Genomic DNA, 25,790 nt, shown 5'->3' with positions numbered 1-25,790 from the left:
TTGTACTATACAAGAACCTTGATTTATGAAAGCTTTTTTCCAGAAGCAGATTTACCCACAAGATTTATAATAATAGTTGTCATTTATATATGTAATTGTTTATAAAACAAAAAAATATATATCCCTAAATATCTCATCTTGTTTCACAACAATATATTTATATTTTTCAGTCGTGTGCTTCACATAATCCTCAAATTCCTTTTTACAGCATAATGTAGAACAATTAGCTCTCCAAAAATTGTTTATATCTATGTAATTAAACTTGAATAAAATAAAAGTATTAGCATTGTTTCTGATGGAACGACGAGGAAGTTGAAAGTACGATTGACTAAGATAAATACAATTACAAGAAGAATGTCTCCCTCTTGTGTTGTAGCTATCCATTACCGTTTGGTTTCTCTCATTAACACAATCATCAAGCATAACGAGGTTCTTTTTTGATTTATCCAAATCTTGGGGAGACGGTATATCATCTGTATTATCACTAAGAATACAAGTTATCGGTTTTGATTTCTTTTTACATCTCTGTGTATCACAAAATAGTTGTATTATATCTTCAATGTTATAATCATTTAGATTTTTTTGAAGTTTAAATAAACCGATTATATCTTCTTTTTGAAGACTAGCATTAAAACCTTGTGAGAGTAGTTGATACTCTGGTTGAAAACTCGACTTTGTGAAAATTATTAAATTATCATAATCTAAAAAGTTGGGAGTCAGGAGCATCTTCAAAAGTAAGCAGGTTATTCCACATCCGCTTGAACCAACTATGAGGCATCTTAATGAATTTGGAAGATTTTTATGATTGTTAAATTTTATCTTATTTTCCCAAATGGGTAAAAAATCATTCATTTATATATTTGGAAAACAGGTTATTTAATTTATTGTTGGCTTTTTTAGAAACTCTATATTTTAACCTAAGTTCGGGTTTAATTTCAAGATAATCCATTATTTTATTTATGCAATATCTTGTGTTGATATTTCCCCGAAAATCACATCTTTGAATAATATACAACAACAATCCTTTGAACATTTCTCTAATACGTTCAGTTTCTTCCCTTGTCAGGAAAGGTGTCTTATCACCCTCATACTTTACATTCATTTCTCGAATCAATCTTGTAAAGTAATTCATTTTTGGTGTAAATCTAAAATAATTATTTTCCTTTTTATATTTTTTATTATCATTATTTAGAAGATAATCACAGAATATACAATGTTTATCAGCTTTTGACTATGTTTAATCCCTCTCTATCACACGCAGGACAATTCTCAAATCTGTCATATTGAGAATCAGGGAATTCAAGAGGTTCAAAATCTAGCATATTTATAAAGTAAAACTTCACTTAAACTGAAATTCATCTTCGGTATCATCTTCGATACGTTCAGAATCATCTATAAAACTACTTTCATAACTATCGTTTGAACACAAACTCTCAGTATCATCACTGTCGTTTGAACACAAACTCTCGGTATCATAATCACTCTCATAATCTTCAAAATCTTCAGTTGAATATTGAATCATATTTTATTAGTTGAAAAAAACATGACCATTAATATCTATAAAATTTTTTTCATTAACAGATTCAACTGCTACATTTTTTATATTTAAGGTAATTTTAAAATGATCCTCAACTACTATTGAACGAAATGTCATTTCACCTGATATATTAACATCCTTGATTTCATCAGGATTTACATCTTTAGGGTTGTTGAAAAAAAAATACAAATTTCACCTTGCATATAACAGATGGTCTTATCTTTTCTTTCTAAAGGTTCATCCATAAGGTTTTTATTTTTTGATACTTTTTCTTGTTTCATTGCTTTTCTAGTTTTGAATATATTGCCAGAAGGAGAGGAGAAACTTTTGTTTGAGATACTTTAATTGATGTTCTTCCAGATATACTAAAAGCTCTTCCACTGAAGGAAATTGAAGAACTCATATTATCCACCATAATTGTTTTTATCCAATAGTTGTTATATTTATCTTTGTTCAATTTTACATCCGTGACATATTTTTCAGTATCTTTAACAAATGAAGAGATTGATTGAAACATTGTATTTATTAAGTGAAAAAAGTTGGAGGATAAAAATGGTTTTAAGCACAGATTCACCTATAAATTAAACGAAATTTTCATCAAGAAAATTTTATTTTAAGCAAAGTTTTATTATATAAATATGGTGAATACAATGAACTGCGATGTTTGTAATCACGAATATAAATATTACAAAAAACACACATTTAATCTATTTCATCAAATATCTCCACTTGACCAAGAAACAAAACATTGTGATGGATGTGATAATGATATTCTTAAAAATAATTATAATAGACATCTTCAATCATGCAAACACAAGAACAATGAAAAAAGGGAAGCTAAATTATCCATTGAAAACATTGATGGGGCATTTAAAAATAAGATTTTTCGTTTTCAAGACCCTGGACCATCTTCAATCATGGAAGCTGTTGATATGGTTCAAAAAGTATTGAAACTATAATTAATAAAATACACCCGTGTGGGAGTGACGGTCATCTCTGCGAGAAACAAGCATGAGTTCCTGTTACTAGGGTGTAGTGTTCTCGGGTCAGGAGGGATTTTTGGCCAACTTTGAAGTCACGTGACGCGAAAACGAAAGCGAATACCGAAAATCCAGCCTGACCAAATCTAGATATTGTCCCATAGATTCATATGCCACAATCTAATTCAAGATAACTTAAGAAATGTAGGAGGAGATAGATTTTGAAAATCATCATTTTGCAACTACATGAAGCAGTTTTTGCAAAATTCAAAGTCACGTGACGTGTACTTATTCGAAGATATCGGTATTCTTTCGAATGGACATGAAAGACAAGGTCAGCTGCTATGCAATGACACCATTCACTAACTTTCACCATGCCCAGTAGAGAATATATAGCCTCCTGAAGGTAGGGCAGTTTTTGCAAACTTTGAAGTCATGTGACGCGAAAACGAAAGTGAATATCGAAAATCCGTCCTGACAAAATTTAGATATTGTCCCATACATTCATATGCCACAATCTAATTCAAGATCACTTGAGAAATGTAGGAGATAGATAGATTTTGAAAATCGTCATTTTCGCATTTTTTGCCAAATTTGAAGTCACGTGACACGAAAACGAAAGCGAATGTCGAAAATCCGGCCCGACCAAATTTAGATATTGTCCCATAGATTCATATGCTACAATCACATTCAAGATCGCTTGAGAAATGGCGGACATAGAATTTGAAAATCGTCATTTTCGCAACTTCAAAGGCCTCGTGACCTTGACCTTGACCTTCGGTGACCTTGAAAGTCATACCATCGTGTACGTCTCATCGACCTCTATCAGGATCACTAATGATCAGATCTCCCGCTTCAACTTCATTGTGAACGGACGGACGGATCGAAGGACATCGACACCCATATTATTAGGTCATGCTCGAAGAGATGACCTAAAAACACATTAAGTGAAATGAAAACTTTTAAGTTTTATATGGGGGTAAAATTGAAAATGATAAGACAAGAGGATGAAACTACTCTCTATATGAGGACAAACCTACACTTTATCTCATCATTTCAAGATTTTGTAAGATGTGATGTTTATGATGATCTCCAGAGACAAGAACAAGATGTTGATAACACTGTAGTAGGTAGTGGATTTACTATCACAAAAATAATCTTTTTAGATATACACATCTTAAAATCAGATCCTGTTCAAGCTTCTTCTTATATTGATTTACCAAAAGAGATAAAACTTAAGAAAGCGGTTGTTAATATTCAAAACAAAGATAATAAATGTTTTCTATGGTCTGTTCTTACTCACTTCATCCTCCACAATGGAATCCTGAAAGGGTTGAACATTATAAGAAATATGAGAATACATTAAATGTGAAAGATTTGAAGTTTCCAATGTCATTGAGAGATATTCCTAAATTTGAGAAAATGAATAATCTCTCTGTTAATGTACATGGATTAACGGATACAAACAAAGTTCAGATATTAAAAATTTCAAACAACTATAAAAATGATGAAACACACATTGACCTTCTCCACTTTACTTCAAAGGAAAAATCACATTATGCTTTCATCAAAAATTTCTCAAGATTGACCAAATCACAAATATACAAGAGAAAATGTAAAACGTATCCTTGTAAGAGATGCCTCAACTCATTTCACACAAAAGAACGATTAAATAAACATTCGAAATATTGTAGTAATCATAAATCAACCATAATCAATTTACCAAAAGCAGGTTCAAACATATCATTTAAAGATTTTAACAAATCTATAAAACATCCGTTTTAAAGCCTCCAAATTTTATTCCTGTCTTTCTTCACAACAACGCTCACTATGACACACATCTATTTATAAATGAACTTTCAAAGACATTTGGAAATATTTTCGCCATTCCAAACACAGATCAAAAATACATCTCATTCACAAAAACAATTTATAGATCCCCCATAACCCATATCAGATTTCTTGACACATACAAGTTTATGGGAGATTCATTATCTGAGTTGGCATCAAATATTAAATATACCATCAGAGATGGGGAATCCCCCGCCATTGAATGAAAAAGGTCATACATATTCCAGATAATGAGGGAGGTGAATTGGAAACAAGACACCATTTGGTCATCATCTCAAAAAAGTTCGCCAGGGGTGAGGAACGTAGTAACCAAAAATAATTGAAATCAGATAAGCGGTTTTCCATTTATTACAAAAAACATTTTTTCAAGATGGCCGCCCCAGTCGGCCATCTTGGATCCGGCCATGCCCAAAATCAATAGGGTTCGTCCTTTTCAGGTGGTACATGTGTGACCCAAATTTCGAATCGATATGGCGAACACTTTAGGAGTTATCGCACTCACAGCTATAAATGTTGACGCCCGGACGGACGGACAGACGGACGGACGGACGCACAGTCGGACACGCCTTCCGCCACGCGGCGGGGGATAAAAACTTCCCGAGTCTTAAATCATATTTCTCAAATCAAGAAGAGATTGATCTCCTATCACAAAAGGGAATATATCCGTATGACTATATGGATTCATTTGAAAGGTTTAAAGAAACACAACTTCCTTCAAGGGAGTGTTTCTATGGTAAGTTGAATAATACTGTTGCGAATTCGCACCCGCCGGCGTGCGATCGGCCACGTGACTCGAATCGCGGCACGTCGCCCACCGGACGGACAATTCTGTCGTGACCCTCTCGGACTAACGCCGGGAGCTAGTCACGGGTGGGCCTTTCGGCCTCACCACGATCGTGCCAATCGGACACCCGCGTAGGATAGGGTTGTCTTACGTAGGACTCGACCTCCCTAAGTACCCACGCGGATGGTAAACCGGGCGATCGCACCTCGCCGCAGGTCGACTCTGGACACGGGCCGCTTTTGCGGTCCGTTCCGTACTATCGGGATAACCGAGCGGTGTTATCGTCAGCCTCGACGGTTCCGATTACTTATCGGGCGTATTAAGCCCACTACGAACCCTTTACGTGAAGCAAGATGGAGATTCAACAAAGGGAAGGATGCAGCGAAACGGGGAACAAGTTCACACAAGCACTTTATTCACACAGACACAGAGCACACATATACAGCCAAACAGTATCAGAATGCACATATATCAATTTAAAACAACAACAACAATGCAGAGCTACGACCGAATACGCAAACACACGGCAACACTTAAAACAATACGACTTGACGGACGGCGCCACCCACAGACATTTACACAAAAAGCAAAGGAAAAGGAAAAAGAAGTCGCGACTTCCCTTTTCGTGGCCGGTGAGCCCCTCTCCTACGACCGTCAGCGTGGTCGCGCCTGGCCCTGGCCTCTCTCGCGGCCGGCGAACCCTCTCTGGCACTCCTCGTCCGGACGCGCAGGTCCACCTCACAACCGGCGCTGCTGCGTCTCCCGTCCGTGCCTTCGTGACAGGCCACTCGCCAAGCCGCGGGCGCAGGACTCTTCCCCTGACAAGACAAGTAGACACGAAGCCTCGAAGAACCAACTCGACCAACTCTCGACCAACCACTCGACCAACTCTCGACCAACCACTCCTCAAGGTCCATCCTGTCCGCCTTTTGTAGCGTGGGGCTCCGCCCTTCGCTCCGCCCCGTTTTCGGCCCCGCCTCCCTTCGAGCTTCTTGGAGAAGCCTCTCCAAGGGGGGCGTGACCCCTCGCTCTCCCTCCACCCCACGCCGTGCGGGGGCTGGGGAAGTCAGTCTTGGCTCAGAGCCAGGGAATTATTCCCCCCAAAAGAGGCCCCCACCTTTTCTCACCTTTGACCCCTGGCTCGGATCGCACTTCCCCCACACCGAGCGCAGAGAATTTCGACGGGAGAAACAGACGGGAAAACCCCCGAGCATCGTTGTTGGTTCTTGTTTGTTCCCGGAGATCGTAATCGCACAGGGCCTACTGAATGGTGAGTGGCGAAGATGTGGTAGTGTAGATGGTGGAGGTGGCGTGGTTGTAGTGTGGTTGGCGCTGTGGTGGGGATGGCGTGGTTGTTGATGCTGTTTGTTTGAAATAAAAGATAGAACAGTAAAATGGCTAACTCAAAGCGTCGCAGCCCGGATGGATCACATAAATTCCCTCGATACAACGGGTTTGGGGCTAACTACACATGTACTTAAGAGATATCTCACCTGAGGGCCCTTTATGGTGTAATAAGAATTTCCACAACTGTAACAATACTCATATTTCTGATGAAGATTATACACAAGCTGAAAAGGTTTGGGAGAAGTTTAATGTAAAGAATCTTGGGGAATATCATGATTTATATCTTAAAACTGATGTACTGTTATTAAGTGATGTGTTTGAAACTTTTAGAACAGTCTGTCAAAATAAAAATTCTTATGGATTAGACCCCGCTCACTATTACACAGCTCCGGGTTTGGCTTGGAGTGCTATGTTAAAAATGACAAAACAAAATTTGGAATTAATCAGTGATATAGATATGCTTTTAATGATAAAGAAGGCTAAAAGAGGAGGAATATCTCAAGTATGTTCCAAGAGATATGCTAAAGCAAATAACAAATATCTTCCTGATGATAATAAGAATGAGGACAACTCTTACCTGATGTATTATGATGCTAACAATTTGTATGGGTGGGCCATGTCTCAATCTTTACCTTATGGGAAACTTAAATGGGTTAAAGAAAAACATTATGAAAAAGTTTTACTTGATATTGTTATCTCCTCTCAAAAAGTATTGGATGAGGCTGAAGTTGGATATTATTTTGAGGTTGATTTAAAATACCCTGAAGAACTTCATAATAAACATAAAGACCTACCCAAATGCCTCCGATAAAGAAAGTCCAAGAAAAGAATGGTTAAGTGATTACCAACAGTCATTTAATATAAAGGGTAAATCTTCAAAAAAACTACGTACTACATTAAATGATAAAGAAAGTTATGTTTTCCATCAAAGGAACTTGAGACAATATTTATCTGCTGGGTTGAGAGTGAGGAAAATTCATAGGATTTTGAAATTTAAACAAAGTCCATGGTTAAAGGACTATATTGATTTTCATAAAAAAGTAGAAAAAAAACACAGAAACAGATTTTGAGGACTTTTATAAATTCATGAATAATGCTGTATTTGGAAAGACTATGGAAAATGTTAGGAATCGAGAAAACATAAGACTTGCTACATCTTGGAAACAGGCCTCAAAGTTAATTAACAAACCAAGTTTTGAACGGGTGGAGGTATTTTCAGAGAACTTTTGTGCTATTCGTTTGAAAAAAAAAAGAGAGTATTGAAATGGATAAACCTATTTATATAGGAACATCAATTCTTGATTTGTCAAAGTTGTTTATGTGTGACTATTACTATAATAATTTAAAATTAAAGTATAAGGATAATGTATCATTGTTATATATGGATACAGATAGTTTTATATTAGAAATAAAGACTGGAGATGTATATAAGGATATTGCTACGTTTGAGGGGGGGGGGGTATTCATTCAAAGGGTTTTCATTGGCATTACCCAAATGTTTCAGGAAATTTGCCAGAAACTGTCAAGTTTGATAAGGGGTTATTCGGTAGTTGGTGCGCCAAAGCGGCAGGGTCCAGCCCAGCCAATAGAGCAATTTGATTATGGCTGAGGGGGTCCGGAACTGGAAGAGACATTACACCGATACCCACGGGGGCCTTTTATGGGGAGTTGTTTCCGGTGCGGGCGAAGAGGACACATGCAACGATATTGCCGGTACCCGGCGATGGAGAGACCCTCCAATAGACTTTCAAGCCCGGAGAGGATGAATCCTCCTGCTGAACCGCCAGGTCTATCCGAGGTGCCCTTACCTTGGTCGAGTCCGGAAATCACTGTTGGGGGTCGGGGAGACTAGATCAGGCTGAGCATATAGGGCCATGCTCGGCTGCTGAGATTTTGGCAAAGTTCCTCCTTTGGTGAAAAAAATGAATTGTGGGAAAATTGGCATGTGTTTGTAAGTTCTGCTGGGTTTTAGAGTGACAATAGGGACAGTGGGTAATTGGTAACAAAGCGGGAACGAGTGGCTGTCCAATGGCTGGTGCGTGGATCGGGTGAGAAGTGCTGTGTGAGTTGTTTCAAGTTAAGAAGTAAAATGTCTGGTGCACACATTGATTTTTTATTGGACATGGTGTGGTAACAGGGAAGGTCATGGTCGGTGAAGTGTTAGAAATGCAGGTGTCACATGTAAGGCCGATGGGGTGGGGGAGTCATGTGGGTTTTGTGGGTGGGGATGATGTGCTTGTCCACAGGGATTGCTGAGGCTCACGGTGAGCGGGAATTGCGACCCCCTTCAAGGAGATTCACCCCTGGTGGCTAATGGTGACAGTGTCTGGAGGCAACTGGGAGAGGGTCTGGTTGGGCGACCAAGGCGGGTAGGACCTTGGCGACCCAGGAAGGCCAGAGGAGCTAGTGAGACCCCTTCCAGTGTGTTGTACGGGGTTAGAGCTGATGGCTACCAGGGGGGTGGGATTCAAAGGGAGCGGGGCGGAGAAACGTCCGGGTTGGACTAAAGCTTACCTGTGGGCATGGTTGCACCTGAGATGCCCCCATCATCTTGTGGTAACCCACCCCACGGCCATGACGGGGTTCAGCCTGCATCATTAAAATGGGGACCATGACCTAGAAATGTGATGATGAGCATGGTGTGAGTGTTGTGAAGATGTGCGAGTCCCACTCGATCCCGCACAACTTGACATGTGCAGCAAGGGCATGCAAATTTGAAAATTGGCTCCCCAGGTAACGCTGGGTCTATTAGCATCCACTGGGGGATGCGGTCAAGTGTAAATATTCCGTGAATAGTGTCGTTAAGGCTTAGAGTAGGAATGTAAAGTATAAGTGTTGTGTTTTTGTAGAACCTTTTGTTTCCCCTCCCCAGATCACTGAAAGAGTGTTGGACAAGAGCGATGATCCAGAGGATGGAGTGCAACTTCGCTCAGTGCTCTCATGTGATAAAATAAAAAAAAATAAAAAATGAATGATTGTTTAGGTGAAGATAAGGCCATAAGGGGGTAGTACATTAAGCAGGATAGGTAAGTTAGCTGCGGCTCGCTGCCCATTGCCCCTCCTACTTTATTTCGTTAGGTTAATTAGGTGTGAGTCAGTAAGTGTTAAGGCTGGTACGGTAGCGCCTGTGATATACCTTGCAGGAGCTGCGGTACCAGAGGAGGGGGCAGTGTTATGTTTGAGGGGGGTATGCATTCAAAGGGTAATTAGGATGTTTAATTAGGTATGCCATGCTGTTCGAGTTTACCAGGATCTCGATGTAATAAGTAGCAATTCAGTGATGATAAGTTGTCTAGTAAATGTCCATTTCTTTAAGGGGGAAATGATAATTGTCACGTAATTAGATAGGGATACGGGATAGGGTAAGTGTGTCTGCGTAAACCCCTTTTAGTATTCCCTGGAGGCTTGCCGTGACGTCACAGGACAGTGCTGCGGATGGCTCCGCCCCGTGATCACGATTGGCGGAAGGCGACGGCGGAGGGCCAATAAACGGCTCGATTGGAAGTGACGAGGACTGGAGGATAAAAAGGCTCTGTTCGGGGAAAAGGCGAAGAGGAAGAAGATCGGGACAGAAAAACCGTTCTGGTGGAGGTTGTTGTGCTGGGAGCGTGCTGTGTTGTTGCGCTGATTCGATCCTGGTTTTCATCATGTCTCGAGGCCCTGCTGTGCTTCGTGCCTCAGCTCGGTTGGCTCTGGGGTTCTGCTGGCTCTGAGTACGGGGTCGAACGGCGGGCGGACCTGCCTCCCTCTCCTGCTCGCAACTTGGCGCCAGAACTAGTTCCCTAGCGGCTGTGAGCGGACTTGGGCCGACACCAGGAGGTCGACGGTACCACGGTGTCTCCTGCCCCTGACGAGCGCAACGCCAGCTCATCCGGCGCCAATCCAGGGACTGTTGCGTCCGCACCACGGGCCAGCCTGACCACCAGGACCAGCTACGTTGTGTGTGTGTGTGTGTGTGTGTGTGTGTGTGTGTGTGTGTGTGTGTGTGTGTGTGTGTGTGTGTGTGTGTGTGTGTGTGTGTGTGTGTGTGTGTGTGTGTGTGTGTACCTGGAGCCTTAGAGGGTTTGAGATTTGTATATCCATTGGAATTGTTTGTGTTTTCCCTACGCCCGAACCCACACCACCATCCCGTCGAATCGCCCCGGATCCCTCCTCTTGCCGAGTCTTATTATTTCTGGTTCGAGAAATAAACACTATTAACTCAGTGAAAAGCGACTCGTGCCACCTTCCTCGTCCCATTTGCGGTAGAGCGAATAAAACCGCCATCTTTGGGTTATAAAAATAAACCGCCTCCATCGTTTCGGCTCATTCTACGTTGGCGGGACTGTTCAAGTCCCGTGGACGTCACAATATGATTGATAATATTGATATATATGATTCAAGTAATTATAAATCTTGTGATGTGTTGTTTTCATCAAATAACGAAAAGGTTATTGGTAAGTTTAGAGATGAATTGGGTGGGAAGGTTATGAGTGAATTTATATGATTGAGATCAAAGGCTTATGCTTTTACATATATTGAAAATAATATTGAAAGGTGTAAAAAGAAGTTAAAGGGAATAAAGAAAAAAATAAGAAATGAAACAATAAACTTTAAACATTATTACAACTGTTTAATCTTAAAGAAGGAAGAGTATAGAGAAATGAATAAAATAAGAAGTTATAAACATCAATTATATACAGAAGAAATAAATAAGAAAGCATTAGGAGCTTTTGATGATAAAATATATATTTTAGAGAATGGAATTAATAGTCTCCCTTATGGTTTTAACTATAAGTGCTGAGGAACTACTACCGTCTTATAAATGATAGAACCAAGCAATAACCAAACCAAAGAGTGGAGATGCAATCAACCTTGGTACTTAAATGGAAAACATAAAGAATGTGAGAAATATCAAATAAGTCTTATTGAAGAAATAACCAGGGTAAAAGCAGATAAAACAAATAAGCGGATAGATTTAATTACAAATAAGTTAGAGGATGTAAAGAAAAAAATAAATATCCTTGAATGGACTGAAAACTTTGATGGTTATCAATTAAACAATGAAAAAACAATTTTCTATAATCTCAAAATGATATGTGGCTCAGGAGGTGGTCAAACAAGAGCATTAAGAGAAGTTTATCATTTTATCTCTGCTCAACAAAGATATTTAGACCAAGAACTAAGTTCTAAAATAATATTTGTGAACATACTCGATGGTGATGAATGTAATAGGAAAATTAATTTATTACCTCAAATAGAACATGATCAAATATTCGTTGGCTCACATTTTGAGTGGAGTAAGAGTCTGAGGGGGAGAGAAAATCATTCTCCTCTTTTGACCAAATAAGCCTTGAGCAAGAAAGCTTCCCTATCAATTTGTATGAGGTTTTTTTTGGGCCCTGAGAGAGTCTCAATTTAACATGAGCTTGTATGGCAGAAAATTATACTTCTCTTTTTGGCCTGATGGGTCTCGAGTCAGAGTTCTCCCTATACATTTGCATGGCAGAAAATCATACTTCTCTTTTTGTCCTGATGGGTCTCGAGTCAGAGAGGTCTCCCTATACATTTGTATGGGAGGAATTAGCCTCCTGTTTCGGGGATCAATTCATAGTTTTCCCCATTCATTTGCATGGGTGCCTCAGAAACCCCATCAATCTACTACTCACGTGGTTACCTGAGCGGGGAGCGCGCCCTCGGCAAAGCACCAATCTTATCTCGATTAGATCTTCATTAAGGCGGCCGAGCGTTTTAACCGCTGATGCGTGCCGATGATTTTTGATCAAATCTGTGGTAATTACCTCCCAGTCTATCTCGGTTCGAACAATGCTAGACCAATGGAAGGAAAGGACAAACACGGACAGGTTAGAAATCGACAAATAATTTATTAATAATAAAATTAATAAATTAAAAGAATTTTATTTGCTGAGGTAAATAAGAATGAATTTCAAAGCAAAATCAATCAAACTGCCAGGAAAGAGACAAAGAGCAGATGCTTATTATCGGGGGTCGACTTACTCACAGCTAAACACAGACATGGGTACCCAACAGATCATTCGGGGGGGGGGGGGGGTAAGAATCGTCTCGCTCACCAGAAAGTCATCCGTGAAGCGAAAACGTCCTCAAATGCGTGCATGCGTGTCACGTCCGTCGCCGGAACCCAGCTTTGCCGTGCACCCTTTCGCGGGGCAGCCTTGAATGCCAGTCGACGTCTGGAGGGCACCGGGATCGTCCGTCACGGGTTTAGACCCTGGTGTTGTTGATGACCGACCCGTGCCTCACTTGTTGGCGGCGCTGCTCACACCCACACGTGCATCACATGCTTGCTTGCCAAAGCACTGGAAAGGACGAATTGTCTCATTGGCGCTGGTCAGACACCCGCTTCTTGCTCGCTTCTCTCGCCCTTTGCTTTTTCTTTTTCCTCTTTCGCTTTTTCTCCTCATGCTTTTTTCTCCTCACGCTTTTCTCTCACCTTTCGCTTTTTTCTCCTCACGCTTTTCTCTCATCTTTCGTTTTCTCCTCACGCTTTTCTCTCAAAAAAAGGCGGGCGTCGGAGCTCACGAAATAATGTTGCTGAGGAAAAATGAGGGCAGTCTTCAGAGCTCGTGACAGAAATATGTGTGAACATGTCTGTCGAAAAGAAAAAAGCTTCCCATAAGAGAGGGGGGATCTATCCATTACCCTTCTCAACGCATCACATTGAAGATCCCATTAGACATGGGGATGGGGCTAATCTGAACATGCATTTAAGGAAATAACTGTCCGAAGACCTGGATGTGTGGATGCATTCATCAGACCGGATTCTAAAATCCGTAACAATATAGTGTTGTGGTTACCAAATTCGCAAACCACCATTCAGGTCCCTTAGGTGAGGTATCTCGGTAAGTACATGTGTAGTTAGGCCCAAACCCGTTGTCTAGTGGGAATACATGTCATTTATGCGAGCTGCGACTCTTCAGGATAGCCGTTTTTCTTTTACTATCTTTATTTTGGACCAACCGCCATGATTACCACCACAACCACAACATCAACCGCCAACCACAACGCCGCTTCACCACAACCGCCACGACCTTCCCGTCACACCTCGCAACCGTAGCATCGCCACCGTTCTTGCCCCGCTGTGGGTACCGGTGTTGGACTCGTGCAGGGCGCACGTTGAACAGCGTGTACAAAATCACGGATTTTGTGCTTCAAAAACGGATCAAAAACGACACACGCCCACTTTTTGCCGTCCAATCGGTGAGCGAGGGGCGATTTGGCCCCGCCTCCAGAACGATCGATATATGCAAATTTGTGGATCAAAAAGCCTTCACGCCCACTTTTTCTCGGGCCAATGGGGAGCGAGGTGAAAGGTCAAAGGGAGGGGGTCAAAGGCGAAGCGACGGGGGGATAAAAGGACGGTGTTCGTCAGTCAGAGAACGAGAAGGAGTCGGAACGGAGAGAGAAGAGTGTGGAAGTCTGGGGCCCGAAGCCTGCAGTAGCTGGAGAAGCTGAAGAGAGTCGAACGAGGGGAGCCCAAAGAAGAGTCCAGGGTGGAGAGTCCAGAGGCGGAGAGGCGGCAGCAGCGAAGGCAGACGAGGGGGTGCTCGCGTCGGTGCCAGGAGCTGCACGCCCGAGGGAGGCCGGCAGCGCGACCTGGCCGAGGTGGAGACGCACACCAGGGATAATAAAGATCCTCTATACCCCGAGCATCAGCAACCCCCTCCTGTTTTCCCCCCGCGCTGAGATAGTGCGACCAAGGGGGCCCCGTTCCCACCCCCTGCCAGGCACTGTCCGCGAGGCCCGCGGAGTGAGGCGCCATCGCCGCTCCGCGTCTCATCACCAGACGGGTAGGCGCGACCCGGTCTCGGCCTCAGGCCTGCCTCATTCTTGGGGGATTTCTTTTCCTTGGTTTTGGGTATGTGTTGTCGGCGCCGTCTGTGAAGTAGAATTGTATAAGTGTTGCCGTGTGCTCGGTAGTCGGTATTAGCTCTGCAGTGTTTTCACTTTTATATTTGCTTTTTGTGTAAATGGAATTGTGTTTTCTTTTTTTTGTGTGCATTTGGTGGAATTGTATTTGTGTGCTTCCCGTGTGCCGCGAATAAATGTGCTTTATTGTTGAACTGTTCTCCCGCTTCGCTTCGTCTTTTCCCCCATTGAACCCTCATCTTGCTTCACGTAAAGGGTTGGTAGTGGGCTGAATACGCCCGATAATTAATCGAACCGTCGAGGTCGACGATAACACCGCTCGGTTATTCTGATAGTACGGAACGGGTCGCTTAAGTGGCCCGTGTCCGAAGTCGACCTGCGGCGAGGTGCGATCGCCCGGTCTACCCTCCGCGTGGGTACTTAGGTAGGTCGACCCGGCGAGCAACCCTATCCCACGCGGGGGCTGATTGGCTCGATCGCGGTGAGACCGAAAGGTCCACCCGTGACTGGTTCCCGGCGTTAGTCCGAGAGGGTCACGACTGGATTGTCCGTCCGGTGGGCGACGTGCCGCGATTCGAGTTACGTGGCCGTCAGCACGCCGGCGGGCGCGAAAACCGCAACACTGGTGTCAGGAGTGGGATACAAATTCATCGCCCTCCTCGCGGCACTGGAATCGGAGAACAGGAAAAAGGGCTGTCCTGTCTCCGGCTAAATTCACGGGAATCGGTCCAGGGGTGAGAGAAGCGACCCCCGATTCCCTCCAAATTACGAGCGAGCAAATTAACCCTTCACGAGAAGCAAGATGGCGTCTCAAGGCGAGCGGGAGCCGGGGGTATTAGAAATGTATATGTGTAATAATGTAGAGTCCATGGTCCAGGATGGAATCCCCGAGCAGGAAATGTTGATTGTGCAGGAACACGGACTCGCCCAACTGAACCCAGGGCCCGAGGTGGGTGCGGCGGCGGCCGCGGTGTATGACACCTCCCCCCCCCTCTCCACCAAGACCCTTCCCCAACCCCTGCCGAAATGGCTCACTCAAGCGCACCCGACATGGCCCAGCTATTCACCATGCTGGCACAAATGAATGCGGAAATGAAAGGCATGAACGAAAAGATGGATGCGAATATGAATGAAGTGAAAACGACGATGGATGCGAATACACAGCAAATGAAAAAAGAAATGAAAGAACTACGGGGTGAGACGCAGAACATGGGCCGATGCCTGCAGGCGGGCATGAAGGCCGTTAGCAGGGAACTCGGAATGGCGACTCCACGTGTCGGAACGAATGAGCTGGAAGGGGGTGCAACGGCTGACAGGCCCACGGTGGAGGCGGGTAAGGAAAAAGTAATTCGGGAGACAAGAGACGAGGTGACAGTAATTGCGAGGGAGAGAAAAGAACAATTAATACGAAGAGCAAGGATGAGGTACGCGGAGATCGTGAAAGAGCAAGGAGTGAAAAACAGGGAAGGACGGGAGCGACTTAAAGAGAAAGCAAGGTTGACCTACATAAAGATAAGGGAAAGACGCCAGAAAGAAGCAGAGACCAATAAACAGGATGAAGACGGGGTAAGTGACGCGCACACACACACGGAGGTAGTGGAGGATAATGGGGGTGAGCTCGCGGACCGTGCAGGGACCCAGTGCGAGCAGCTGGATGACCTCCTCCAGGAACGAGGGGAGGGAGTATGCCCCCTTGAGGCGAGTCACGACCAGGTGAGTTCGGTCGTGCTTTGCGAGGTTGAGGGGACGAGTGCTGTGGACGGGTGCACGGAGAGCTTGGGGGGTATAGAGGCCCCGGAGACCCTTGTGGGGACACAAATCCCCAGTGTGGTTGTCCCTGTGTGTGTGGTGCAAGGTGTGAGTGCGTCCCCGTGTGTGGAAGCGACCCCGTGTGTGAGTGGTGTGGTGGCGATGGTGCCGGAGTACATGCTTCCCAGCACGCCGTGTGTGAGTGAGGCACGGAGTGTGAGTGAGGCACCGCGGGTTAGTGCCCCCGCGTGTGTGGATGAGGCACCGTGTATGAGTGTCGCCGCGTGTGTGAGTGAGGCACGGTGTGTGGATGAGGCACAGCGGTTGAGTGCCCCCGCGTGTATGAGTGAGGCACGGTGTATGAGTGAGGCACGAGTGAGTGGAAGGCCGCGAGTGCGTGGAGCCACGTGTGCGAGTGAGGCACGCGTGAGTGAACGGCCGTGTGCAAGGTCGCTGTGTGCAAGGGAGACCGTGTGTGTGAGAGAGCGGTATGTAAGGGAGATGTCGGTTGGCATGCGGGAGCACGCAGCCGCGTCTCCCCGTGTGAATGTGATGGAGTGGACTGTGTGCGTCGTTACACGCAGGTGTGCGTGGGTCGAATGGCGACGACGAAGGCGACATGAGAAGAAAGAAAGCCGAGTAGCGGCTGGAGTTGTTTCGGGGACCGTGCCGGGTTCGCCCAGCAGTGAGCACGCGGTTCGTGCTGTGCAACGCACGAGACCACCACGTGCTCGCTTGCGAGAGTGAAGTCCCGGTCCAGAAACGCCAGCGGTGGATTTGCCGATCCCGCGGACGGACAAAGTTTAGGCAGGTAAATGGATTTGGACCGGACGGGTTCTCCACGCGATCGTGTGTGTGAAGCTCCAACGGGCAAAGCACATGTGTTCGCGTGGGGAACCCCTCGAGACGTGGGGCTTGTGTTTTTTTTTTATGCGCACAGTGACGTCATGGCTGCACGTGTGGTTGGAATCCGGCAGGAGGGGTATCTCTGCCGGATGGTACCGTCCAAGGAGGGACGAGGAACACGTGCAGCTGCATGACGTCACGGGCAGGTGCAAAGTGCGCGAGCTCTGAGTTGCCGCGCAGGTGCTGCGCATGGAGAAAAAAAAAAAAAACAGCAAGCCTCACTTTCGGGTGCACAGGATTCCTGGGCAAGGGGTGAAAGACCCCCTTACCCTGGGCACAGGATGGAAACTAGTTAGGGGGAAGGGTTAGCTTAGCTAGACCGACTTCATGGGGCAGGGGTAAGTCCTCATGGAGTCCGTGGAATGGATTAGTTAGAGGGATTGTAGCCAGATTTAGGTGGGGAAATAAAATGATTTATTTTGGAGACAGTGACAGACTTGTGGATGTGTAGAGGGGACGTAGTTTAGCTACGTAGGTTAAAAGGAACGTGCTACTAGTTTAAGGGACGACGTGGGAGCACGAGTTAGTTAGGGGATGTAGTTAGGAGGATGGCAGAGTTCAGTGGTGTGTGTGTTGAAGAGTTGGAGAGTTGTGAGGTGAGTACATGGTGAGTGAGTGAGGCCAGCGGGTCTGTGTGTATGGAGCGAATGGGGAATGCATGGTGCGATGAGTGATTGGGGGGAGGAGTGACTCCCGCCCAAGGGACCCCGGGGTCAGTGTAGAGTGAGTTAGCTGGGTTAGTCAAATTGAAAAATGGAGGTCGTTTTGCTGTTGGTGGGAATGTAGGCTCGAAACCCATTTGGAGGGGTGCAGGAGCCCTGTTGACGGGCTTGGGAGCGTGGCTGCGAAAGGTGAGTATCGCTGAGAGGGTACCCCGGGCACCAGGCTAGTCGGCCGCGGTAGGCCATGGGCCCATGGGGGGCCGGGATAGAGTAGTGGGCACGGGTGCGCCTGCTTGGTGCGGGGGCCCGGGCCGCCATTAGCCGCGTGGGCAGTGTAGTGGGCACGGGTGACCCTCGGAAAGGGGCCCGGGAGGCCGGCGTGCCACCTGTGCGTGTCAGGGGAGGTGCCATGGGGGCACTCCCGGTGTTAGGGAGCTGGTAGGCTCGGAGGCAGTGTAGTGCCCGGGGGTGCCATAGCGGGAGAATCGGCAGAGGGTCGTGCCTGCCAAAGGGAGCCACGTGTCCCAGCCAGGAGACCGTGTGAGGGCACGGAGAGAAAATTGGGGGGCGAGGCCCGAAATTGTGAGGACACCAACACAGGCGACGGGAATCTGGGTTGTTAGAACCAATAGTTTAAGCGAGAGGCGCTTGTTGAAAGCCCCGGGGTAGTTTAGCAGTTAAATGGATAGGGTAGATTAGGAAGTGTACCCCTCCGCACCATCCATCCCCTCGCTGTCGTTGTGGGCCGCTGGACCCACTTTGGTTATAGATCGCCGAACTCTGGGGAGGCCATTCTGAGGCTTAATTGGGCCTCGACACAGGACGTTACCTCTCCCTTGTTCCCCTCTGGGAAGGGAACGTAGGGGTTGGGAGTAGGCTTGGTGACAGAATAGGTTAGCCGAACAAGGACGATAAAGGGGGTTAGGGGACGATTTATAGTGGGGAAGTAAAAATAAAAACAATAAAAAAATAAGTTGGGGCTAAATTGGGGTTTGACAAATTAAGGGAGTGGGTATGTACAGTGACAGGCAAAGGCGATAGGTGGGAGGGAGACTGGTAGGTAGGTCCGAGCCCGCCTTCCAAGTGGCCAGCACCACCGCACTCCCTCCACCAACCTCCATTGAACGGCAAAGGCTGGCCAACTTCATCGGCTGGCCGTGTTTTGCTTCAAGGCGGAGGCCGGCCAACTTCATCGGCAGCTGTGTGCTGCAAGGCCTGTGCCGGCCAGTTCATCTGCAGCTGCTGTGCTGCAAGGCCTGTGCCGGCTGGATCGTCTGCCGGCTGGCTGTTTTTCTGCAAGGCCTGTGCCGGCCAGTTCATCTGCTGGCTGTTTTTCTGCAAGGCCTGTGCCAGCCAGTTCATCTGCCGGCTGTGTTTGCCTACAGCGGCCTTCTTCTGCGGGCTGTGTTTGCCTGCTCACCTTTGCCATGCCATGCCCACTGCCCATGTTCACCAGCCCCGTTCAATTTTGCTTTGCCCCCCCCCCCCTGTTCATTTCCATGTGCGCCAGGATCCGCAAGGCAACAGTTTGCAAGCTGCGAGAACTGCCCTGTTGGCAGCTACAACACGGGCCTGCAGTGGCGGCCCGTGCACCGTGTTTGTGTCCATGCATCCATTCGTTGTGTTCATTGCGTGTGCCACTTGAGCTGGCACGGAGACTACGTTTGTGCGGCCCATGCACCGTTGTGGTTCAGTGCGTTCAGTTCAAAAAGGAAGGCCTTGGACTGCGTGTGAGCAGCCAGCCACGTTCCCTGTCACCTGCATTGTTTGAGCCAGAGACTGCATGCGGGCAGCCTGGCTCCCTGCTAACTGCTTTTCTTTTGCAGAGTTCAATGATCCTGGGCCATGGTTTAGTGTAAAATTTGTAAGTTAAGGTTAAGATGTACTGTAAATATGAGTGCGCCCCCCGGCATGTCTGTCTAGCGCCGGCAATTTTATTTAAGTCGTCCGTGTGAGTGAGTTTGTTTAGATAGTTACGCAGCCCTCAGGTTATTTATTTTGGGGACACGAATACCATGAATGTCGCACTCAGGGATCCGTAGGTAAAATGTACTAGGGGAAAACTACACATGATGGCACACGAAAATTTGACGACTCGGGACGAGTCTGTAAAAAGGGAAGGGGTAGTGTTGTGGTTACCAAATTCGCAAACCACCATTCAGGTCCCTTAGGTGAGGTATCTCGGTAAGTGCATGTGTAGTTAGGCCCAAACCCGTTGTCTAGTGGGAATACATGTCATTTATGCGAGCTGCGACTCTTCAGGATAGCCGTTTTTCTTTTACTATCTTTATTTTGGACCAACCGCCATGATTACCACCACAACCACAACATCAACCGCCAACCACAACGCCGCTTCACCACAACCGCCACGACCTTCCCGTCACACCTCGCAACCGTAGCATCGCCACCGTTCTTGCCCCGCTGTGGGTACCGGTGTTGGACTCGTGCAGGGCGCACGTTGAACAGCGTGTACAAAATCACGGATTTTGTGCTTCAAAAACGGATCAAAAACGACACACGCCCACTTTTTGCCGTCCAATCGGTGAGCGAGGGGCGATTTGGCCCCGCCTCCAGAACGATCGATATATGCAAATTTGTGGATCAAAAAGCCTTCACGCCCACTTTTTCTCGGGCCAATGGGGAGCGAGGTGAAAGGTCAAAGGGAGGGGGTCAAAGGCGAAGCGACGGGGGGATAAAAGGACGGTGTTCGTCAGTCAGAGAACGAGAAGGAGTCGGAACGGAGAGAGAAGAGTGTGGAAGTCTGGGGCCCGAAGCCTGCAGTAGCTGGAGAAGCTGAAGAGAGTCGAACGAGGGGAGCCCAAAGAAGAGTCCAGGGTGGAGAGTCCAGAGGCGGAGAGGCGGCAGCGGCGAAGGCAGACGAGGGGGTGCTCGCGTCGGTGCCAGGAGCTGCACGCCCGAGGGAGGCCGGCAGCGCGACCTGGCCGAGGTGGAGACGCACACCAGGGATAATAAAGATCCTCTATACCCCGAGCATCAGCAACCCCCTCCTGTTTTCCCCCCGCGCTGAGATAGTGCGACCAAGGGGGCCCCGTTCCCACCCCCTGCCAGGCACTGTCCGCGAGGCCCGCGGAGTGAGGCGCCATCGCCGCTCCGCGTCTCATCACCAGACGGGTAGGCGCGACCCGGTCTCGGCCTCAGGCCTGCCTCATTCTTGGGGGATTTCTTTTCCTTGGTTTTGGGTATGTGTTGTCGGCGCCGTCTGTGAAGTAGAATTGTATAAGTGTTGCCGTGTGCTCGATAGTCGGTATTAGCTCTGCAGTGTTTTCACTTTTATATTTGCTTTTTGTGTAAATGGAATTGTGTTTTCTTTTTTTTGTGTGCATTTGGTGGAATTGTATTTGTGTGCTTCCCGTGTGCCGCGAATAAATGTGCTTTATTGTTGAACTGTTCTCCCGCTTCGCTTCGTCTTTTCCCCCATTGAACCCTCATCTTGCTTCACGTAAAGGGTTGGTAGTGGGCTGAATACGCCCGATAATTAATCGAACCGTCGAGGTCGACGATAACACCGCTTGGTTATTCTGATAGTACGGAACGGGTCGCTTAAGTGGCCCGTGTCCGAAGTCGACCTGCGGCGAGGTGCGATCGCCCGGTCTACCCTCCGCGTGGGTACTTAGGTAGGTCGAATTCGGCGAGCAACCCTATCCCACGCGGGGGCTGATTGGCTCGATCGCGGTGAGACCGAAAGGTCCACCCGTGACTGGTTCCCGGCGTTAGTCCGAGAGGGTCACGGCTGGATTGTCCGTCCGGTGGGCGACGTGCCGCGATTCGAGTTACGTGGCCGTCAGCACGCCGGCGGGCGCGAAATCCGCAACAATATATATATATATATATATATATATATATATATATATATATATATATATATATATATAGTTACAGCCACGGGTACCGAGACACCAGTTTGTTACTCAGGGGGTTTAATCCCCGGTTGGCCTGGGAAGAGCCGGACCTGGGGCCACCGCTCACAATTAAGGTTGTGGTATGGTGAGTTGCCAATGAACCACAAATGCCACCCAGTTAACCTCGAGTTTCAGTGTCCACCGTCTAATTATGCCGTTTAACTAGAGGTCATGTAGTTACCTGAACGGGAAGCGGAGCGCGCCCTCGGCAAAGCACCAATCTTATCTTAATTAGATCTTTATTCGGGTGGCCGAGCGTTTTAACTGCTGGTGCGTGCCGACGATTATTGGTCGTCTGTGGTGATTACCTCCCAGAATATCTCGGTTTGGACAATGCTGGATCAATGGAAGGAAAGGACAAGCACGAACAGGTTGGAATGTCAACAAATAATTTATTAATAAGAAAATATATGAATAAAAAGAACTTTTTATTTTCGTGAGCTAGAAATAAATAAATTCCAAATCAATCAAAATGATCGCAAGCAAATGAATCATTAATCAGGCAAAATCAATCAAAATGATAGGAAAGAGACAGGAGCAGATGCTTATCGGGAATTGACTTACTTTGCAACTAAACACAGACAAGGGTACCCAGCAGATCATTCAGCAGATCATCCCAGAAGAATCATCTCGCTCACCAAAGAGAAGTCGTCCGTCAAGTGAAAACGTCCGAAAATATGTGTCCATGTCTTGTCCATCGCCAGCACCCAGCCTTGCTGTGCACCAACTCACCAACAGCCTTGAACGCCAGTCGACGTCACCCCCAAGAAACAGGTACGCCAAGGGCAACCGTCTGACTGGAACCGACGAAGCAGCCAACCGCCTCACTGGCACGGCGCGCGCGACCGTCTCACTGGCACGGCGCGCGCGGCCATCTCACTGGCATGGCGCGCGCGGCCATCTCATTCCCACACGCCAAGAATGGACCTCCCCCTTTTTTGTATAGGAGGCCCATCTGGGCGGGCACAGACTACCCCCAAATTCACCCCGCCCCACTTGCGCACCGTTACCGTGACAACTCGCAAGTCCGCGGTTATTCCTGCTTATGAGGCCATGTCTGTGGTGCTGGGCAAGCAAACAAAAAAGCAGCCATTTGTCAGAATTACCAAGCACAAACGTGAAGCGCTCATAAAATTGTCAACAGCTATCACTTCACTGTTCAGCCCGATATGACAAGAAGCCAGCCAGTGACCATTGAGCTGCTGGACGGGGTGTCTAACGTCGATGGAAAAAGGCGGGTTTCGGCGTCCGTGAAAGAAACAGGGGAAGGAGGGTGTCGGCGTCAGTGAAAGAAACACCATGCATGAATGTGTCTGTGTCAAGAGAAAAAGCTTCCCAGAAGAGAGGGGATATATTCTTTACCCCTCTCAATGCATCACATTTAGAATTCCACCAGACATGGGGATGGATCTATCCTGGATATGCATTTGGGGAAATAACTATCTGAGGACCTCGATGTTGGTATGCATTTGTCGGATCGGATTCTGAAATCCATAACTATATATATATATATATATATATATATATATATATATATATATATATATATATATATATATATATATATATATATATATATATATATATATATATACATACATACATACATATACTAGCGATACCCGTGCACATGCACGGGATAGCAGTACAACATAGCTGGTAGCAGACGACAGACCGTACACGGGGAATGACAAAAATACGCATTGTGCAAAATGCAAGTTGTACTATGGAACGCCAAGACTTCCCAAACATTGTCGGCATGTCCGCTAAGTGCCACAGCAATTTCATAGGGATCGTGTGACGCGAGCCGAGTTTTTAGTGTGCAAGCTTGGTATTATAAGAGATATATATACACACACACATACATATAAAAGAGCTGTCTTGGCATGCGTGCATCCGTCCTTCCTTCCGTCCATTTGTCCGTCTGTCCAGCAGTTTGACTATAATTTACGTGCTATTGGAATGTCCCTTTTGACTGCTGAGACCCCTTAAACATCTGAAGACCCTCTAGGACCCTGAGGACCCAGAAGACAAAAATAACCCAAAGACCTCTGAGACCAAAAAGTCCCAAAAGTCCCAAAACACCATTTAGACCCCTTACACCCTTCAGACAGATTAGACAGCTTAGACCCCTTGGACCTTCTTATATCACAAATAAATTTCAAATGAATATATCATCACCAATATTACAAATAAATTTGTGGAGAAGAAATGTTTGTATTATGATTGGTGTAAATCATGCCAACACAGCAAATCTGTAACGTCAATCTCTGCAACGACGTGTGGAGAGGCGAGTGTATTGAGCTGAACCACGGGAGTAATAACTTAAATAACATTTTATTACTCACCCATTGTTAAGTTATCTTGCTTGACTTGTGAAATATAAATGTTTGAGTCCTGTAAGAAGAACAGTGAACAGAGATTACAATGGAAATCAAAACACAAACTTTATATTATACTAGTAGATGAGTGACAGGTAAAACTAACCAAGCACATTTTAACAGAAAAATTCTAACACATACAATAAAATACCTTTTAAAATGTAAAACAGCTAATCAGCATCACTAAAGTGTGGCCAAACAATGATATGTACAATCACACACCGGTAGTTCTCTTGTCAATGTCATCTGTACAAGAGGGCTCCGAAAACTGACCAAGAAAGCAACATTTGCTTTGTTGCCATTATCGTTGCTTTAAGGTACCAAACAGAAAATGCTTCGCCATGATACTCACTCCGTCTGCCCAGGTTCAAAAGGTGCTCCCGTGGATCCTTTATGTAGTAATCACCAGAACATTGATCAGTCGGTTTAGCAGCAGATTTGGAGGGGCATTCAATAACGTTTCACTTTTCCTGCAAGGCAACAAAAACATTTATTGTCAGGTACCATTTATATTTGTTTATTTATTTACAGGAGGGAGGCTTCATGGAAGAGTAAGCTATGATGTTACGACCCACCTCTGCTCCTTTTATTATTATTTTTTTTCCTCCATACCTTCCTTAGCCTGCTTACACATTCAGTGTGGGTGTGTAGCATTATAGATGTATTGCAGTACTATTTTGGCATATCGAACTGCCGTCGTTTTGTTAAAATGACGCCACTCAGGGAATTCATTTCCACACAATTCCTCTGCCAAACAGGATTTTTCATGTCACTAAAGCACAAAAAAAAAATACTTGTGGCGTGTTCAGCGTTTACCTGGTGTAAACATACCGCTGAGCACAACGGAAAGGAATTAGAAAAACCAGAAGTAACTTGCTCGGATTCTTGCCCCCCCACAATATATGGTGCTGTGTATCACCTGTACTGGCATATGCCAAGCATTTTTTACTGTTCCCAAACGTTTAGAGAATTTGTACTTGACACCTCATGAACGAGTGCGAGAATGGCAATAAAGCACAGTCAGGGTGGTTTGAGTGAACCAAACAGAATGTATTACTAATTTAAGGTAACCAACATTGTGCATGTGTAGATAAAATACCATGTGGTGAAAGTCTCAGCAGGAGGGGAGAGCAGGAGGGGGTTGGGGATTGGAGAAGAGATCTGTTGACCTGCAGCATAGCTTAAAAAACGAGAAGGGCATTCGGTAGAGCACATACCTCTGCCACGCAATGCCTTATCCACAAGAGCATATCGGGGCCCATTACATTTTTGAGATATCCTGATATATATATATATATATATATATATATATATATATATATATATATATATATATATATATATATATATATATATATATCGTTTTCAGCCATATCTCTCAATGGTGAATAATCACTTTAAGAATTAAATAATTCTCGCATCCAGATCCGGATTCGGATCTTCACCAAAATCGAATCAATTAGTCCTTGTCACACACCCAAGCTGTCCACAAAATTTCATCCGGATCCGTCCACAACTTTTTGAGATATCCTGTACACAGCCAAACACAGAAAGGGATGAAAACATAACCTCCTTCACCCTTCAATGGCGGAGGTAAATATATAATCTGTGAAGCTTTTCATTCGCGTCGGTTTAGTTGAAAAAAAAAAATTTGGGGGAGGTAACAACAACGTAAAAAGCGAACAGGAGAACAAAATAAAACTAAATTAATTTAAACACGATGAATGAGAAAAGCATGAAACACAGGTGAGAAAGAGTCTGAACAGGTGAGCAGCGGCAACTCGAG

The 25,790-nt window shown here is 45.6% G+C and overlaps 1 protein-coding gene across 1 annotated transcript in view; it reads right to left on the bottom strand.

Annotated features, from left to right (window-relative positions):
* LOC147023793 (sharpin-like) overlaps window positions 1–25,790 on the bottom strand; it is a 74,121-nt gene that overhangs the window by 48,180 nt on the left and 151 nt on the right. The window contains exons 2-3 of the mRNA XM_085889595.1: window positions 24,357–24,474; window positions 23,972–24,020 (exon numbers count right to left, since the gene is read on the bottom strand). Of these exons, the coding sequence (XP_085745721.1) occupies window positions 23,972–23,975 (4 nt within the window). The 5' untranslated portion in view covers window positions 23,976–24,020; window positions 24,357–24,474. The remainder of the gene's footprint in view (window positions 1–23,971; window positions 24,021–24,356; window positions 24,475–25,790) is intronic.

The sequence above is a fragment of the Eptatretus burgeri genome, chromosome 7, assembly GCF_056783735.1.
Source record: "Eptatretus burgeri isolate ZD-2024b chromosome 7, Ebu_testis_v1, whole genome shotgun sequence".
Taxonomy (NCBI): domain Eukaryota; kingdom Metazoa; phylum Chordata; class Myxini; order Myxiniformes; family Myxinidae; genus Eptatretus; species Eptatretus burgeri.
Note: the sequence above shows the minus strand (reverse complement) of the source record. Positions and strands in the feature narration are given on the sequence as shown.